Source organism: Strix uralensis, chromosome 5 (genome assembly GCF_047716275.1).
Source record: "Strix uralensis isolate ZFMK-TIS-50842 chromosome 5, bStrUra1, whole genome shotgun sequence".
NCBI classification, from domain to species: domain Eukaryota; kingdom Metazoa; phylum Chordata; class Aves; order Strigiformes; family Strigidae; genus Strix; species Strix uralensis.
The window spans coordinates 70,021,875-70,041,708 of NC_133976.1; the positions used below are offsets into that span (position 1 = coordinate 70,021,875).

Consider the following 19,834-nt stretch of genomic DNA (forward strand, 5'->3'; position numbering starts at 1 on the left):
ACCAGAAGTTTCTCCTTGACCGAATACAGAGACTCAAATTTAAGTGCCCATTCATCCCCACACAAAGCTCATCACGTAAATCTTACCAATCTGAATGGCTGCTGTAGATCCAACCACATTGTAACCCAACTCTTTCCAAGCTGAAATGGAGCCAACTAAAAAGAAAAAAAAAGAAAAAAACAGAAAAAAAACAGAAAAAAACCCAACTTATTATGAAAATGGAAAGTTAGACAAGCTAGACGAGTTTTACCACCATACTCTAAAAATGTGCCTGCACCTCCCTTGCCAGGCATGTCAAGTTTGAGGGGTTTTTCCTAATAATACTGGTCTAATTCAATGGTAGGTATGCATATGTTTTGTTTTACAGAAGAGAATGACTTTTTTTGATAGCAGATAAGCTTTATCCCAGAAACCCCAACACTTTAAAATAAGTCTTTCCCCTAATCATTGGCTTCACACTGTCTCATATGGAAGACCTCTGCTAAATCAGTGAAAATCAATGAAGCGAAAACATAATAATGTCTCATATTTTATTCTGCTATTCTATGTACTGTTGAGATCATATGAAAAGAAAATGTGTAGCCAACGCAATGTAGTTGGCCATTTACCTCCACTGCATTCATGGTGTGAATAAAACAGCTTAGACTGGAACCAAGCACTGAAACAGAAGCAGTTAGCCAGAAGAAATACAGAGATTAAAATAAAAGGCTGGAGAGAAAGAAGAAAGATAGAGACGATGCAGAGGAAATTATATTATTAGGGAAAAGGATAAGATGACAACGGACTGAATAGCACTAGGCTAGAGAGAAGAGCTCGGGCACTAGGCTTAGACATCAAAGCATAAGACTTCTGCAAATGAAATGGCAACAGCCCTGCTTGCAACAATAAATGCTTTTATCTGCATTTTCTCTACCATTAAATTTCTAGCAAGAATCTTGCTGCTGGTGAAGTGTTCCTACAAGTAACCAGAGAAGCAAAACATACAAAGAGAATGAAGGAGTAATTCAGCTTCTTCTAAGTCATGTTACATGGAGATTTTGCACCCTCTGGAGGTCCAGAAAGATATAAAGAAACTACAGATATACCCATCCTGTAATAAAGTACAACAGCTATAGGCATAATTTCCAGTTCCAGCAATAGCAGATTTTGTGGTGGTTTTGAATGGGGTATTTATGGGTGATGTGTTTATGGGGGAATGCCAGTTTTCCCCCGTTCAGACCTTCCCAAGTGCTCTCCTTCAAGAACCAAGCCATATATGATATTTATTTTCCCCTTTATGCTCCAGCTGTGTACAGAGCACTACTCTGCTAGCTTGCTCCAGGGCACTTGCAGTGACCACATGCCTCCTTTAGACAAAGTTCTTTGTTTGTTACTTGGAAATATTAGAAGAAAAGGGTTTTAAATGACCAAAGCCTACAACATTTTTAGCCTCATCTAAACATAATCACCTTGTACTTCACTATATATTAAGTTAGACAGTCCTTCATATACTGGTTCATATTTGTACTTCTCTGCATGAGACACTTTTGGCCATACATCATAAGACTGAAAAAATAGCAGCAATCATATAATTTCTTGTAGAGATAAGATGATTTCAGGCAAAGTACATCTTTGTCTAGTGTCACTTTGGAAGGAGTCAACAAAAAGATATTCTTTATTCTAAAAAAGGGGTCAATATTGGAAGTTAACAAATATATCAATGTAATCATGCAATGAAAATTCACTGTGTAAAAAATCATTCGACCTAATATACTAGCACAAAAATCAATATAAATAGATAAAAGAAATTAAATTGATGGACTTTGAACTTTATTTCCTCAAAAGAGAGTCATCCTCTAAAATATAAAAAGAGAAAAATCTTGACAGTGGCTGACAAAAGAGCAAAATAAATAATATTGTATTTAAGATGAAAGCGAGTTTGATGGATTTGGTAAAACCAGAATATATATTACAGTGCATCCTTATCTGATATGTCTACCCTACTACATGTTACACTGCAGCAAATATAAACAAAGTCAGTGATTGATGATAAAAAATTGTGATGAAAAGACATTTTGGACTAGTATCAAGTGTATTCCAGGGAAAGACTGTATACCACTTCTGCTGATGACTTCAATGTGTATTTAAAACAGACAGCTGCTTTCAATTGATTTTGAAACCTCCATTGACGTCAATAAGAAAACAATGTCAGCAAAAGATCTACAATAAAATATGATGAGCTTTAAGAGCAACTGTGCTTTTGGTTATTTATTTTTAAAGTACTTTGTTGCTTTCAGTAGGACTCAGGTGAAAAACATATTTATGTTTAAGAGTATGACCACCCTACTTTCCCTGTCTCTCCTTTCTCTCCGCATCTCTCAATTCGCATGTCTAATCTGCACCTCCTAAACAGAAGCCATTCCCAAGGCCTCCCCTGGTTTCTCCACCAGTTACACTTCCATTTTCTTCCAAATTTACTAAAGATCAGCAATAAAGTCACTCTCTTAAAGCATTGTTATCAGGCTTTATAGATTATCAGGCTAAGGAAGAATTCATTATTTATGCCTTTCAGGTACAGAAAACTTAGAAGGTAATATGGACTAGGTATAAACATTGCAACTCAATTTTCACAACCAAAGGATCTAGAAGTGTAATACTTCTGTGCAATGGGATTGTTAGCACAGTCCAGCTTTGTTAATAATTTGATTTCTTGAATAAAAGAAAATAAAATTGTCAGAATACCTATCCTGAATTGATTCCAGCACATGGTTGTCTTCTCTTACCAAACGAGGTTGTAAAATTCCAGTTGGAAGCTGATCTGTAGAGAGTCACAGGACTCTTCCTCTTTACCCATAAACACCAATCATGTTTAAGACTCTAGAAAAGTCTGAGGTAAAAAAAAGTCTGTAGATGAACAAGAAAACAAAAATTTAAATTAAGAGTGTAACAGTGTAATAAAAGCAAACAACACTGTTTACATAAACATGGTTATCTCATCATTTCTAAGTATACCTCCTTCTTGACACAAGCGCATCTATTTTAATAAGGCCTTTAAATAAAAGACTGGTAATTCTCTTATAGCAGCAAAGACAGCAGTAAGACATCATGTAAGCCATTTAAAAATCAGTTATATTCAGTTACTAAATGTAAATATCTTTTCAGATCATTTGTTGGATGCCACCCAGGCATATCTGATTGTTCATATTCAGAAATAACTGCATGAGATTGAGCTGACAGGTATCTGACAATCACTATCAAGTGCTTCAGAGTTCAAAGAGATCGCTGCCCATCCAGAGGGCAATTGAGCACCACATGGCTGCTCCCTCCCCCTGCCCCCATCCCACCCCACCCCAGGTGGGATGAGGAGAAAATTTAACAAATGGCTCAGGAATCGAAATAACAGGGAGGGATGATTCACCCATTACAGTCACAGGCAAAAACCAGACTCAATTTGGGAAAAAAAGAACATCCATTTAATTTGAACACCCCCACCATTAATTTACCAATCAGATCAGTGTAAGAGAGTGAGAAAATACAACCACATCTTAAAAACACCTTCCCCCACCCCTCTCTTCTTCCTGGGCTCAGCCTTCCTGCTGATTTCTCTACCTCCTGACCATCAGCAGCACAGGTGGACAGGGGATGGGGGTTGCGGTCAGTTCATCACCCGTTGTTTCTGCCGCTCCTTCCTCCTCGTGGGGAGGACTCCTCACACTCTGTCCCTGCTCCAGCATAGGGTCCCTCCCACAGGAGACAGTCCTCCACGAACTTGCTCCAATGTGAGTCCTTCCCACAGGCTGCAGCTCTTCACGAACTGCTCCAGTGTGGGTCCCTCCCACGAGCCGCAATCCTCCCAGCAACAGACTGCTCCAGTGCGGGCTGCCCTCAGAGTCCCAGCCTTCCTTGGGCACAGCCACCTGCTCCAGCGTGGGGTCCTCCACGGGCTGCAGGTCGGCATCTGCTCCAGCACACCACCCTCCACCCCCCCTTCTTCTTCAACTGACCTAGGTGTTTCCATAGCTATTTTCCTCACTACTCCTCCTCTGCTGCAGGTTCCCCTTTCTAAATATGTTGTCACAGAGGCAGTACTACCATCACAAATTGGCTTGGCCTCAGTCAGAGGCAGGTCCAACTTGGAGCTGGGGAAGATTCTAGCAGCTTTTCACAGAAGCCACCTTTGTGGTCCCTCCTGAGCTACCAAAACCCCATCACACACAAACCCAACACACGGACACCCCAGTACATTTCTTCACAGGCCGCAACTTCCCTACACTCTCCTCCATGACCAGCTGCCGCTGTTTGCTTTGTACTGCTTAGCTCAGGCAATCAGAGCTGTCAAGGTATTTATCTGGGTCAAAGATGCTGTCTCACTCTTTTCTAAAGTGAACTGCAATGAAAGAGGTCCAAAATTTAAAGAAGGAAAGGAGGAGAGGAAGGGCCCAAAAAGCAAGGAATTTGCAGCAATCAGACTGCACAATTGTTGAACTGAAGAAAGCCTTCACAGGATTAACTCAAGGCTCTTCTGTACACAGTCGAAGTATGTGGTTCCGGAGAAACACAACATACTTGACTTGGGATTCAGTGGAGCTCTGGTGATTCAGGTCCAATTAATTTCTAACCATGGTCTAGTTTTGGTGAAAAGTTTCACTTCAGTGTTGGTAAGATTGGTGTCTTGCAACCACCCCAAAGGCAGCTGCTTCAGGTAGATGATTTCAGTAAGTACTGAAAATCCATGACATGCTGCTAAATTTGTGTACTGTCCATTGCACTCAAGGAGGCAAGGATCAGTCAAAGCATTTTAGAGATGTCTGTGTCACACATCCAACTTTTATCACTGCTGATGTATCACTTCATACTGACATTGCCAGATCCATAAACATGACATAGTGCAAATGAGACCAATGGAAGTAGTTCTGTCTCAGTTAGAGTAGACATTTCCTGCTATAAGTTATTGGCATTTGTTTACTTACTTTTTGAAGAAAAGGTGAGATTATACAACAATTCAAAAACACTCTGAAGACTGGGAGTGTGAGAGTATAACGCAGAAGGGCAACAATTTGGTTTTAATGACTGCCACAGGCATCCTACAGGAAGACCACCTGCAAAGCAGTCACGTCCAGCAAGGAGTCAGCCACGCTTTGAACATCAGTGCCACATTTACCATGCCTGCATCTACACGCTGCAGGGGATGCACAGGGCCAGGTGCCCCAGGAGGGCTGCCAAGCAGCCCAGGGCATGACAGGGCCATGACTCAGCTAAAGCACAGAAGCAGAGGTGGCTTCATCTTCACCTGTACTGAGCACTGAAAAAAAAAAAAAAGCCTGGAAGGCTTTTAGGCTCCCATAAAAACAGGTTTTATTAGGGTATTCACAACAATATTTATCTTCTTCTATAGACATAAGGTAATTACTTGGAAAGGAAGTGTAAAGGCTTTATAAACGAGTTTGTGTCACTCCCTGCCAGCTCGGTAGCTTTCTGAGTTTACATTAGACTTTGCACCTCCAGACACCCCAAAACATCTCACAGGTTCCATGACAAAACTGCTCAAAGGAAGCCCCCAACAAGCACTGTTACAGGTAGCATGGCCAGAGAACAGCAGAAGCAAACATGCTTCCAAGGTCCATGGCTGCTTCTCCCCATGCTCACTGCAGGAGAAGGGATTTGCAACAGGCAGTTTAGCAAAACATACTTATTTCCAAATAAGCACAGAGCGCACGCCTGCCAAATTCACAGCTGAAATGCCAGCTGCAAGGGACTACGGCAGCCCTTCTCCAGGAGAACAAGCTCAAAACCAGTTGCTGGTGAGCACCCCATGAAGTGACAGCCACGTTCTGAATGCTGCTGCTGTGTTTGCTGTTCCTGCAGGTGAGTCCCTGCTTGCATCCTCATGTTGTAGCCTGTGGGTGAGCATGACCGGGTGCTCCAGGAGGGCCACCAGGCTGCCAGGGCATGGCTCAGATAAAGCACAGAGGTGGATTGAGGTTAGCATGCAGGAACACAAGCATCTCTTGTATTAGGAGAGGCTGAGAGAACTGAGGCTCTTTAGCCTGGAGAAGAGAGGTCCAGGGGGATCTTATCAATGTATATAAATATATGAAGGGAAGGTGCAAGGAAGACAGAGCCAGACTTTTCAGTGATGTCCAGTGACAGGAGGAGAGGCAATGGGCACAAACTGAAACACAGGAAGGTCCCTCTGAACAGTAGACAATATTCTTCTACTGTGTGGGTGACTGAACACTGGCACAGGTTGCCCACAGAGGTTGTGGTGTCTCCCTCCTTGGATATATTCAGAAGCCATCTAGACACAGTTCTGGGCAACCTGCTCTAGGTGGCCCTGCTTGAGCAGGGGAGTTGGGCAAAATGACTTCTAGGGGTCCCTTCCAACCTCACCCTTCTGTGATTCTGTGGATATGTCTCAATCTTCACCCATATTGAATTCCACAAAGATACCCAGTAGGTTTTTAGGCTCACAGAAAAAAATAACAGGTTTTATTAAAATATAAATGGCAATACTTACCTTCCTACTATTCATTATTTCATATTTGTCATTTTATTATTGTTGCAATCAACACATTGCAATGGGGAGTGTGTACCACCTTTTACATTTTTCTCTGACACAACTGACTCTCCACACCTTTCTTCAAAAAAAAACCCCAAAATCCACATCCTGGACACATTTCCTATGCCCTTCCCAGTAGCGTGTGGCTACTCACTTGTCAGCTCTGCAGGAGGAGACATTTGTGACAGGCTCCTTAGTGTTAGTTCAGGAAAACAATGCACATTGCTTCCCCAAAGAACACTAAGAGCAAGGTTGCCTCATGTTGGGGCTTTCTAACTAAGTACTTTCACTGAACCAAATAATTCCCAGTAACATTAGACTAGCCACAGAAGAGATATGCTTTTTGCACATCAGTATTTTATTAAAGGCTGACCACAAAGGAGCACGGTTACTCTCTGGAAGAATCATTCTAAAGGAAGGACAACGCAAAATCAACATCCAGTGAGGTGATAGCAATACCTTGAAAACCACAGCCACACTTAACAAGGTTACAGACAAGTCATGTCCTGCATCTGCACACTCTGATTCATGGCAGGGCGTTCCAGGAAGCTGCCAGGCCTTCCAGGGAGTAAAATCACTGTGACTCAGCTAAAACATTGAGGTGGGTGGGCCTCAGTCATCACGCAAAAAAAACCCCACAACAAAGGCTTTTATACTCCCTCAAAGTCAGGTTTTATGCAACTATATATATGATGAAAGTTATCTTTCTCCATGCAGTAAAGCAATCAGGTAAAACAGAACAGAAATGCCTAAACAGAAAAGCCTGTACACATGACTATGTCCTTCCAGCAGATCCTCCCCGCCAGCCCATGCTTTGGCTGAGTTACCAAAATCTCTCCCTGATCCTCCCTGATGCCCAGGAAGTTCACTCCAAAGTGTTAAGGTCTTAGGAGAAAGGTTTAGAAGGAGGAAAAGTGTTGAAGACTCTGACTAGGCACCTGGTTAAAAAAAAAAAAAAAAAAAGGCCAGTTATGGTTCGTTCTTATACATATCAGACCAAGATTTGATGTAATTAAAGGTAAATTGTAGCTCAATCTCAATGTTTTCTAGTCTGTTCTTTACATGATTTTAGTCAGCTCCTATTGCTGTAGCACCCAAGCATCTTTAATAATATATTAAGCAATAGCTATATGTTATAGGCTGGGTGTAAAAGTTTGTCAATATAACCAGAGGTCAGCGCAGAAGAGTAGTGTGGTCCTTTCTGGCCTTAAAATCAATGTACCTTTATTGATTTTATAAAATATCTACAGATTAGTTTCTTTTTTCTGTAGATCTTGCTCTCTCTTTTCTGTCAAATTCCTCATATCTCTTGCAGTAGCTTTGATTTTTCCTTTTTGGGGGGGTTGGTTTGGTGGGTTTTTTTCATATTTGTTTTCAGTAGAAGAGACCTCCTCCCACTGCTCTAGTTCGAGTGTACTGGAGTTGTCATGTCAGTCTGAAAATTTTGTTTCCCTGCCTACATTTTGCTTCTCTCTCTCTACTTCCTATCAGTTTGGTATCCTTTTCATTCTTCAAAGTGTGATGACATTCAAGGCAGCAGAAAGATGACAATAAAGCTTGGTTAAGCCAATGGTTTAGAAACCAGGACAAGGACAGCCAGAAGATATTTTGTTCAAATATAAACCCAGAACATGAATCTGCCAATCAACTGAAAATACTGTCCTGTAAAAGCAGTTTAGATATTGCAAGTGCACAAAAATGCTAACAAATCACATCAAACATCATGGTTGGAATGCACTAGTGGTGCAATAATTCACAGCTGCCTCTGTATTTTGATAGGCAAACGTTATCAGTCCAAGCATAAAATATTTCATTCTTCCTCACTCACACTGTACAACTCGCAAGAAGACACCAGTGGAACTTACACAACATGTGAACTGGTAATCAGGCGTCAACAATGAGCAAGGAAGAGTTTATAGCAATATAAGCAAAAGAAAAAAAAAGGCTCAAGAAGCAGAGGATCCCTACTGTGATAAACACAAAGCCTAGGCTCTGTGACATGTGAGATGCCTAAGGTAGGGTGTTGAAATTACATCAGTTTCCTAACGTAAAGCACTTTTTCCTCAAAACAGCTGTCAGCTAAGTGGCCCAGCCCTTCCAGGCCCCTGGCTCTTGATTTCTGAGGCACCCCATTTGTACAAAGTTCTCTGCAGCCTTTAAATGTCAGCCCTCCGATTGTGTTTTGACCCTACATAAAAAGCAGGGGGTTTATTTGGACTAAAGACTACATGCAGACAAGCTGTGATCACAAATCCCTTTTGCAGCCTCTGACACCCTACTGACGCTGGCTGACATTTTAATTGAGCACAGGGAACCGACGCCTTCACATGGACGGCTGCAAGGGTCCTGCAGGAGCGCGACGGGCCCCCACCCCTCTGCAAAGACAGAACCCTGAATCTATGCCAAGGTGAGCCCATGTCCCCTTTTAATGAATTCCTCTGCAAACAGTAGGTAAGCCTAATATTTTCTAGAATAAAAGATGTTCATTTCAGTCCATTTGTCACCACTTGAGAGTAACTGATAAAATCCTTTAACGGCCTGGACACCGTGGCCTCATGCAGCAACGCTGCTGGCACCGCCCGGCTCTCGGCGGCAGAATGTGCCAGCGGCACCACTGAGGCATTCGCTCGTGTGGTCAATGCAAAAACAAACAGACAAATCCTCTTAGTATCAGGCTTCTGTAGCCAACCAAAACCTCCAAATGACGGGCATCTTGCGTCTCACGTCGAACGAAACCCCGGCGGAGGCAGGGAGGGAGGTGGAGAGGGGGGGCGTCCCCGGCGGGGCGGCGGGCGTGTCCGAGGCGGGGCGACCTCGCGCCTTAAGGCCTTGGCGGGCACGGACGGACGGGCAGATAGACACACACCCCCCTACCGACCTACCTACCTACCCACCCACCCACCCACCCACCCACCCACGGGCACCATGGCGAGCCCCTGCGTGGAGCTGAGCAACAAGATGAAGATGCCTATCCTGGGGCTGGGCACTTGGCAGGTACCGGGGCGGGCAGGGGGACGCTGGGCGCTGCGAAGATGAAAAGAAGGGGCGGGGGGCAAAAGGGGTAAAAAAAAAAAAAAGCTGCAACAAAACCCGGGGGTGCCGCGGCAGTCCGTCCCCGCCTGGGGGCTGGCAGGGTCGGTCTCGCCAGCCGCTTGCAGCGATCGCGGCTGCTTGTGTAACCGGGCGGACTGCCAGGCGGCGGCGGGGGGGCCGGGGCGGGAGGAGAGGGATCGCGGAGCAAAAAGCAAAGAAAAAAAGTAAAAAAAAAATTTAAAAAAAAAAGGGGGGGGGGGGGGGGACTGAAGAAGGTGGAGGGAGGCAAGCTAAAAGAAAAAAAAAAAAAAAAAAAAAAAGAGGCGGGGAGGCAGAAGAAGAAAAAGAAATCAACCAAAAAGAACCCAAAGTACACTGCGAAAGGCTGCTGGGCCCGGCCGTCGCCCCTTGTAGCCCCGCGAGGGTGTCACGGACTGATGAGAGCCCTGGGCCATGAAACTGCCTTCGTTGGGAAGATGAACAGGAGAAACTGCTTGGGCAACGCTGAGAGCAAGTAAAGGGAAATGATGCTGGGCATTATGCTCCTGGAAATGACAGAGTCAAAATGTCTCACAGAAACTAACTTCTTTCTGGCTCTGTTCCCCCTCCCTACCAAAATGCTGTTTGCCTGGAAAATTGAAACTCAGTTTAAACGCAGGTGACAAGGAAATTAGGACTTTGTGGAGCTATTACAGCAGCAAGTGCTAGCTGAAGGCCACGGAAGAGCTCATGGCTTGGTTGTGTTTGCTTTCAGGCTCCTCCGGGAAAGGTGGAAGAGGTGGTAAAGTTTGCTATTGATACAGGCTACCGCCTCTTTGACTGTGCCTATTTCTACAAGAATGAAAATGAAATAGGGAATGCAGTCCAGCAGAGGATCAAGGAGGGGGCTGTGAAACGGGAAGACCTCTTCATTGTCACTAAGGTACAAGGATGCAGGATTATTGGGGCATTTAGCTTTTCTCAGAGGGAAACACTTGTTCCATCTGTGAAGTAATGTAAGGACCTATTCCCTTCTCCAACATTCACTTCATGGTTGTCTTGTTGTGTGCTATAAATTCCATCCTTTATTTGCAATTTGAACAGAGCTTTATCAGGAATCATTGACAATTTAGGAAAAGTACCATGGCTGTTGCTAATAATCTAATTTCCTTTAATAATTTCCTTGCATCTATTAAGTCGCTTAATTATACTGAAGGTTCATTTGCATGCACCCTAGAAAGACAGGAAAAAAAAAGACATATGTCCAAATTCAAAGGTGCTACTTACTGGTGTGCAAGACATTTGAAGATGTTGTCATGTACAAAATTTAAGCCTAAAAGGGAATAGAAATTAAAGTATGGGACTTCAGTCTGAAGTATTTTACATGTATCTACTCAATTTCTTTATCTCATCCACTTGTTTCAGCAATGCCCTTTACCAAAAATTTAGAACACTTTAACTAAAAAACTTATGAATTGGGGTTTTCACCAGCAAAACCAGAACACATTGAGCATAACTAAGCTTTTCCACATACTCTTAGTTTTTGTTAAAGAATGGATTTTGAGTAATACTTGCACCTGCTTCTATTTAAATGACATGAATTTGCATTTCAAAAATGAAGTAAAATTGACAACCGTTCTCACTTTGGCCAGTTAAAGGGGAAAAGGAGGATAGCTATGAGCTGCTCAAGACTGAAAATTTAGGCTGGGAAAAAAAAAATTTCTAACAACAACTTTGCTGTGTCACAGACACCTGTCAGAGTGTTACATTTATTTCTGAGAATCTCTTTTCATAAGTAGGAGTACTGACCGTCCACTACTGACTTCCTTTTTTGTGGTATGTTTGTACTACCTTACCATTAAAATATCAGCATCCTTGTCTTCAGCATGCACTGAGTACATGGGAAGGGAGTTATCCTCGTAGACCACCAAGGGAGAAGCTTCTGTCCCCTGGTCTGGACTGCAGAAGCTGTAAAGTCATGGTTGGACTTGGATTCTTCCCCACAGTTGTGGAATACGTTTCACGAGAGGTCCTTGGTTAAGGTAGCATGCAAGAAGAGCCTCGCTGCACTGAAAATGGACTACCTTGACCTCTACCTGATGCACTTCCCTATGGGATTTAAGGTAGTCCTGCTCTACATCTCTCTTCTCCTTATTTGGCTAGAAATATAGTGCAATCTCTCACCCATGCTGTGACCATCTTCGTTGTGCAGCTGGGATGGTTTATTTGATGTGGTTGATTTGGCTCTTCCCTGAACCTGGTGGTAGCAAGCATTCAGTCACTAACTAGGTAATAGTATGTTTTAGCATGTGGGTCTGGCTATCCACACCCATTGAAGCGAGATAGTCATAGGTATGAGCACTGTTAATGGGCCCCTGGGTCTTCAGGGAAACTAGCCAACACAGGATGGTACAGTTAGGGATTGTGGTCTTCTGCTGGGCCGGAACAGTGTGAACTTTTCAGGTTTTGCGGATGTTGGCTTGATCTGGAGTAACCAACAGTGAAAAATGAAGCACAATGTAGAAAGAACATACTTCTTTTACACAGGTGTAGACTGGGAAAAAAATAAATAAAAACTCTAGAATAAAGGTATGGGAATGTCTGTTCCCTTTTCTCTAGATCTGCCTAAATTACATAATTACTACTAATCCCCACTCTTTGTATGCAGGGATTAATTTGTAGAAATAAGGCCCTCATCCAAAAGAGAATACTGATGAATATGCATAAGTTTTAGTTATGCAATATGCTTAAATAACCTGCTAACTTATTGCCTATAAATCCAGTCAGAAGTTGTAGTAGACAGTAGGAAATTCAAGTCTATGTATTATCTGCCTTGAAATAACAGGCTGGTGAAGAACTGCATCCTGTGGATGACAAGGGTATGAGTATTCCCAGTGATACAGATTTTCTGGACACATGGGAGGTAAGTTAATGTTTGCTTTTTAGAACAGGTGTCAGCACTAAAGATGGAGCAGAGATCTCTGTGCATGATGAAATTAAGAAATAGTTTTGGGTACAGAGGACAGTCACACAAAATTGTATTTCATGACCAGTATGAGCAGAGCTGCTGCTGTCTCTTGTTTTGGGGAGCAAGAGGGGGATGTCTTTACTAAGACTAAATAGGAGGTGCTGTCTCTAAAATAATATCTGAATACACACGATGGTGGAACCGAAGCATAGATTAATCCAGGTGCGGCTGTTAATTTACTGGGTGTTTCATACAGGTAGGGAATTCTCTCACTTTTCAGTGTTGGGCATCAGCATCTCAGGCTGTCCTTCAATCTTCCTTTCCATGTGGACTGAGAAGATTCAGGGCCTGCTCCTTCTACCTGCACCTCTGTGATGCTGCAGCTCTAGGAATTTCTCTACAGTAGCTCTACAATAGCAGATTACAGTTGCAAGAAAGTATTTTGAGGTAACTGAGCTTAAGATAACATCCTCCCTGCTGTGTTCTGCCACCTTGGAAGTAGTATGCAGACAGGGGAGGAGGTGGAGGGGTCTCCCTTGCCTTTTTAGCTCTGGTAAAATGACCCCCAAAGAAGCCAAAGCTAAAGAAATTCACTTCCCACTACAAAAGGTTTGGCCGAGCCATTCTTCTTATATTACTTTCCCATCTGCAATGGGACATAAACCATACAGATAATACAAGTTGCAAAGCTTATTTTTTTTAATTGTTTGAGATACTGTTATTTAAACCAAGTGTGAATTGTTTGTTGGTTTATCACTATCTTTAGGGAAATAAAATAGTGTAGTTGGCAGTAATACTACCTCATAAACATGCATTGGTTGTCCTTATTAGGCCATGGAAGAGCTGGTGGACTGTGGTCTGGTAAAAGCCATTGGTATCTCCAACTTTAACCATGAGCAGATTGAAAGAATCTTGAACAAGCCGGGACTGAAATACAAGCCGGTAAATAACCAGGTAAGATTTTTATTTCCATTGGTATCATCTAACCTTGCAATATTCCTAAATATATTCATGCTCCATTTCAGCTCTAAAACTGACTTCTGCCATGACCTTTAAATAGTTTTGGTGCCATGGAAAGATCTCGCAAAGCACTAGTTATTTCTGGTTGTCTGAAAGACCCTTCAAGTTAGTGCTGCCTGCGATATGCAAGGCTTCGGTACAGTGTCAGTCTTGATGGTTTTTAGCTGACAGGGATCGCAACTGAAAAATTTTTTGTAGACTTGCATGTGTATAATGCAGTGGAGATTTGAGAGCAGTATCATACAAAACAGTATGGATTATGCATATCACAGTAATATGAAACAGATTAGAATATTTTAGTTTTAGACATTGGAAAACTGAAAATATCCATTACCTTGTATAAGACCTTGTGACTTTCTAATACACGTCCTATTTCATTACTTGGACTTGGATGTCACGGCCCAAGTTGCCACAGCCCCATTTCTGCCAGCCCTGGGATAATCAGCAAAATCCTCACTGCAAGCTACTGCACAGTTATGGGTATGTACACGAACGCTCTAACTTGTTCACTGGACTTACTTATTTTTCAACGTAAAATAAACCATTTCACTGAACTTCTCACTATGTACCTCATGAATGAAATCACAGGACAGCAGGGGCATCAGGAACTTCTGGCTTTCTTCCATATGTGACTTCTTTGCACTCAGCTGAAGGTGCTTAATGCTCATCTCTGCTGACTTGGGAATATCCTGGGAAATCCCCATCCAGGCACAGTGCTGCCTGTGCTGCAGTGCCAGGCTTGGGGCTAGTGTGTGCACCGGCCAGGCTTAGCACAAGGGGAACATAGGACTTAGAAAGATTTTACTGAGGGTTGTAAAGTTCTGATGGGGATGGACCCAACTAACCCCAAGTTAAAAGCTGCACCAGCTTCAACAGTTTGAAGAACTTCAGGCTTTGACTCCCATTTTGCTTCTGCATGGGTACGCCTGTGTCACACACTGTCGTTACAGCAGTTGTCTAATCTAGCTCAGACCTAAATGAACTACTGTACGTGAATTTCATGTCACCATGCCTGGTAGCAAAGCTACAGCATTTAGAAACAGCTGGGTGTGTGCATGGTGCCACATTATGCAGGGTATATGTCATGGTCATACTATGGCTTCTGGCAAGTTGAGCAGCATCCCTGTGTAGGCTCTTGTTGTTTCCAGTTAAAGGACACCTTGCCTGAATAGCTGGTCACAACATGATCTGAGCTAACCTAGGGAAGCTCATCTCCCCAGGCTTCTTCATGAATCGGGGAGACGCCCTGAGGAGAGGAGAGCTTGAGTGACTCGGAGCAGAAACTAAACTTCAGGTATTCTGAGCTGCGCCTCTGAAGATGCAGTCCTGCTCTGCAGTAGTCCAGGAAGACTGATCTCCCTGATTCCTGTCAGATAGTACTTGCACTCTTCTCATCTATTTCTCACTAACTTTGTGTGATATGTAGCAGGAGGAAGCCCTATTCTCTGTGCTAGGGCTCTAGATATTGCTGTGACATTAATAACTTTTTTATAAGACAGATTTTAATCAAGATATTGGGAGTCTTTTCTTCACATTTTCTGTGATACAAGAGGAATTAAAATGTTATGCTCTGAGTCCAGTGCAGTCTACCTCTGTATCAACCACCATGATTCTGTGCTTGCAGATCGAATGTCATCCATACCTAACCCAGGAAAAGTTGATCCAGTACTGTAAATCCAAAGGGATTGCTGTGACTGCGTACAGCCCCCTTGGTTCTCCTAACCGCCCATGGTAAGAAAGCATTGCAGCCTTTCTGTACACAAAACCATGCATTTGCAACTTGAATCTTTGAGGCAAATGATGTAAATAATGCAGGTATAATGAGCAAAGTGATGCTGCGTTGTTGCAGATTATTTCACACAAAATGTCAGGCTTCCTGCAGGGAAGCTAATATCTTTCTGCCATCAATATCCTGGCTTTTGTTTTTAATAGGGCCAAGCCAGGGGAACCTGTGCTGCTGGATGATCCAAGGATTAAAGAGATTGCAGTTAGACATTATAAAACCCCTGCCCAGGTAAGCAGGGTTGTCAGGGCAAACTCTTCCTCCTCCTCAGACATTTTTACAGGCTGATAGCTGGTCTTAGCAGATGCTGTGTTCTCTAGAGATACAGTATAAGGGGGCTGAAGTGCACTTGACTCTTGATACTGCCCCAGCATTCATATGAATTATCAGTTATTTCCTAAGATGTCTTGAGTGCGGGCTTTGGGGTGTGGGGGGCTGATGAGCAGTGGTACATGCTTACTTCAGGTGTTCCCCTTCCTAGGGAGATTTCTTCCACTCCCAGAGAGAAGTGCTTGTTCCTGGAAAACCCCTTTCCTCTGAGGTTTACTTAGAAGTCACCAAGCCAACTTGTAATTCTTTTCTCGAGCTATGTTATTCTTCAGAAAAGTCCTGTAATTTGCAGACTTATTTGATTGCTCCTTTATTGCTTGTGTTCACAAAGAATCCTTGAAAGTTGCTTGATTATTCAAGATGAAATTTTTTTCTATTAGTTGCTAGTCACACAAATGAGTTCTTGCCCAGGATGTGCAGAAACTGCACTTCAAACAAACCCACGTCTTCACAAGCAATCAACCACCGTCATATTTTAAGATGGGCAGAGCAGGACAAAAAATTGGATGCAACAGTCCTCTTTTAAGGGGGGAAAGCTTTTAAAATCTATAAATATATTTTTCCTTTTAAGGAGTTCAAAAAGCTTAACCTAGGTGAAGTACTTACCTGTGAGCCCAAAATAATCTGCAGTATCATTATGCTTATTTGGCCTGAGCAGCCATATAATGCAAGCCAGAATCGTCATCAGTTCTATCCTCCTCTCCTAACATAAATGAAAACAAAACAAATCCTGGAGAAACCCGGAAGTAGAAACAACATAGGCCAGAAACAATTATAGTTTGTCAGTAGACTGAAAGCAAATGCTGGCACATCAAACTCCTGTGTGCAAACTGGTAGAGTCTTCCAAAGAGTGAACATGGTTGTAGAAAAAGAAATTGGCTTGGGGGGTGGGGGTAGGGCAGGGAGTAAGAGAGAACACAAAATGCATTTGAATTGATTTCCTGATACCCACATGTTCATGCTCCTCCTTGTCCTTTCCTAGGTTCTGATCCGGTTTCTTATCCAAAGAGACGTGATTGTCATTCCCAAGTCTGACAAACCACAACGTGTTGAGGAAAACATCAAGGTCAAGTTTCCATTAGGACTGCTGCTACCTTTTTACACAGGATAGACACCCACACTCATATCTCCTCTATATTTCCAAGCAGCACCTAAGAGGCATTGGGAGTGCAGAGATCTAAAGATTTGAGCTCAGCACTACCTTAACCATCTGCACTTGTTCTCTGGGGAAAAGCATTTTGTTCCCGCCAGGAGAGAAATGGGTTACACCAGGGTGGTCCAAGCTCTGCTGCCCTGGAAAGGGAATCCCAGTTTTGGACTTGCCCTCTGGGAAATGCTTAGTAAGCCCCTCTTTAGGGTGCAAAAGGAAGAAATTGTGAACACCAGACCTGTTACGGTTTATGTCTCGCTTTGAAGCTGTGGTTCCCCTTCGCATGGAGATTCAGCTGGATGTTTGCTCATAAAGCCTGGCATCTTAGATATCTCTGTGTTACTTTCAATTCATGCTGCTACATTTTTGACTTATTTCACCTGTCAACCACCTGCAGGAGTTCTTAGATGACTGTGAGACAACTATTTGCAGTTGGTACCCAGCAGTCCTCTGTTGTAGTAGAAATATTACTGCTAGTTCAGTATTTGTGACACATCGAGTAATCCATCCTTAGCACCTTAAGATTTCTGTCTGTGCATTACAACACAAACTGCAGTGAGGTTTGCATTCAGCTACCCAGAACTGTTAAGACATTGCTATGAACAGCACCTCAGAGAGAAAAGAACTGATTACTTCAAGGGTAAATTGGTATTTGGCTGAGAAATAAGAGGATTTCTTAACTATGCTTAGTGTGAATGCAGTATGTTCTTATCTCAAGTCGTAAATGCATGAAGCACACTTAGTAGCTAACTACTCATGAACCTAAGAAGAAAGCCTTTTTTTTTTTTCTTCTTCTTTTTCTCCTGCTAGGTGTTTGACTTTGAACTATCTAAAAAGGAGATGGATGTAATCTTCAGCTTTAACAGGAACTGGAGGGCAGTTCCAGTGCTCCCGTATGTTCCTTATTACCCTTATTATCCACTAGGCCTATCTCTATCGGTATTTTCATCCCCCCATATCTTGAAAAAATACATGACCAAAACCAGGGAGAGGTCATATCTTAAATCCTGGACCCCAGGTTACAAGACATGTCCTGGAACCGATAGCGGGAGGGAGATTCATTCAGGGCATTCCCCAGCATCTTGGTGTTGCATGTGCTTGCTCACAAGCCTGTGTTCAAATTAATAACAGCAGCAAAACTTGAGTACATTGGCAGTGGGGAAGGGAGACTGCAGTAGGGAAATGCTGCTGAAGATACTTTCTACAATACTTAAATAACCAGTTCTTTCTCTTTTCAGAGCTGTCAATCACAAGGACTACCCATTCAAAGCAGAATATTAATGCCAGTGGTTTCTGCGAGACCTCTGTGTAAGTCCTTCCAGATTAGAAGATGTACTCTGTAGCTTGGTCTTGATTTCTTCTTCTGTACTTGACAATCATTATGAGCAGTTACTTGTCCTCCCTTTTTAGGAGACCACTAGCTGGTATAAGAATGCATCAGTAGGGATGAGTCTTTTGTAAAGATGGTTAACAGAAATCTGGTTTTGTTTAATAGTAAAAAGACACTGTCTATTCATTTCCTTTTTTCCTTGTCTTCCTTAATTAAAGACATGTTTAACAAAAAGCTCTGGTTATTTAGATGACTCCTTATATGTTATTTCCAGTGCGGTCAGTCGTACTGGCTCATAAGTTGTTGTCAAGGAATGGTCTCTTTAATTACTTTGCTTTTTACATATTTGTGATTTTTATAGTGTAAATCTCTAATGCCTTAACATTTTATATTAATAAAGTTTGAATAACAACAAAACTTAATCAGTGTAGTGCTTATATTGTTTCATACAGTTAATTATAAAAACATGCCTGAAGTCTGTTTTTCCGAATTTTAATACAGATAGAAATGAGCTTCTTTAATTCCTGTACAAGGACAATACAGAGAGACTGCTTTGTGGCTTATGCATCAAACAGGATCATGCTCTAGCTAGAACATAAAGAACAATGTTGTACCCATTTTACCTCACATAGCCCTCCCTCTGAACACCTAGAAAGTGAACTTGTGTGATTAGTGGTGAATAGCTGAAGACAGCATCACATGCAGTGATAACACACATCAAAATCCACCCAGCTAAACATAAGTGCTACCTACAAAATCAGACTGACTTGCTCTGGAAGTCTCAAACACAAAATTAGATTTTTGCAACTCTGCTGGCAGCATTCAGAACAATATATTCAAACAAATCAATAATAACAATTATCTAAGGAAAACATAGAAAAACTTTTCTTTAAAAAAAACAAAGCGAACCCTGAGGTAGACTCAAAATTGCTTTAAAGTATTTCCAGGTAGATAATGGTAGGCCAAAGCAAATGCAGGCTTGAAAAATGCTTTCTTGTGGCATTCTGCACACTGGCAAGAGAAAGCGGCTAGGACGCTGAGTGAGCTGCAGAAAAGCATGATCAGAAACTAAGGTGACAATTTGGTATTGGTTGAAAAGTCATCATCTCGTAACGGTATCAAAACACCAAAAAAAAAAACTTGCATCGCTGCTGTCTCCGCCACAAGGATTTGTCTTCGGTGAATTCTGCCAGGAGGTGGTGCCAGCTGGTAGGAACAAACCATGATCACGCCGCTTCACAGTATTTCCTAAAAGTAAGATTGTGCCTAGCACGCTTCCACACTCTCAGAAAAGGCAAGAGGCGGGAGCAAAAGAAATTTAATCCACATCAAAAAGTAAAAGCATCACTTCAGCAAAGCTTGCAGAGAAATGTGGCAATGTAGTCAGTCAGCATGAGGCAGAACAGGCACACTTTCAAGCATACAAGCTCTTTTCAGGATAAATTAGGCAGTATCCAATTACTTCTCCCCCAGCAGCTCAGAAAGCTGTGCTTGCTGCAGCGCTCCCATTGCTTCCTGTGGAGCTGGCAGCAGGCTGGGGGGCCTCTTTCGGATGACCATGACCTGGTTAGAGCAGGGCATTATGTGCTGTGCTGCTGTTAGAGCAAAAACGAAGGAGATGGGAGGATGACAGGAGAGACAGTAGATCCCCAGGCTTGGTCCCTGTGATCATCCAAGCCTGGAAGCTCATCCCACCGAGGTAG

General features: G+C 42.6%; 1 protein-coding gene across 1 annotated transcript; it reads left to right on the forward strand.

Annotated features, from left to right (window-relative positions):
• Window positions 1-9,443: 9,443 nt before the first annotated feature.
• Window positions 9,444-18,957, forward strand: LOC141944627 (aldo-keto reductase family 1 member B10-like). The gene is made up of 10 exons (XM_074871542.1): window positions 9,444-9,532; window positions 10,326-10,493; window positions 11,557-11,673; window positions 12,396-12,473; window positions 13,350-13,472; window positions 15,163-15,269; window positions 15,471-15,552; window positions 16,634-16,717; window positions 17,612-17,694; window positions 18,040-18,957. The coding sequence occupies exons 1-10, from the start codon at window positions 9,464-9,466 to the stop codon at window positions 18,080-18,082; spliced, it is 954 nt and encodes a 317-aa protein (XP_074727643.1). The 5' UTR covers window positions 9,444-9,463; the 3' UTR covers window positions 18,083-18,957.
• The last annotated feature ends 877 nt before the right edge of the window (window positions 18,958-19,834 follow it).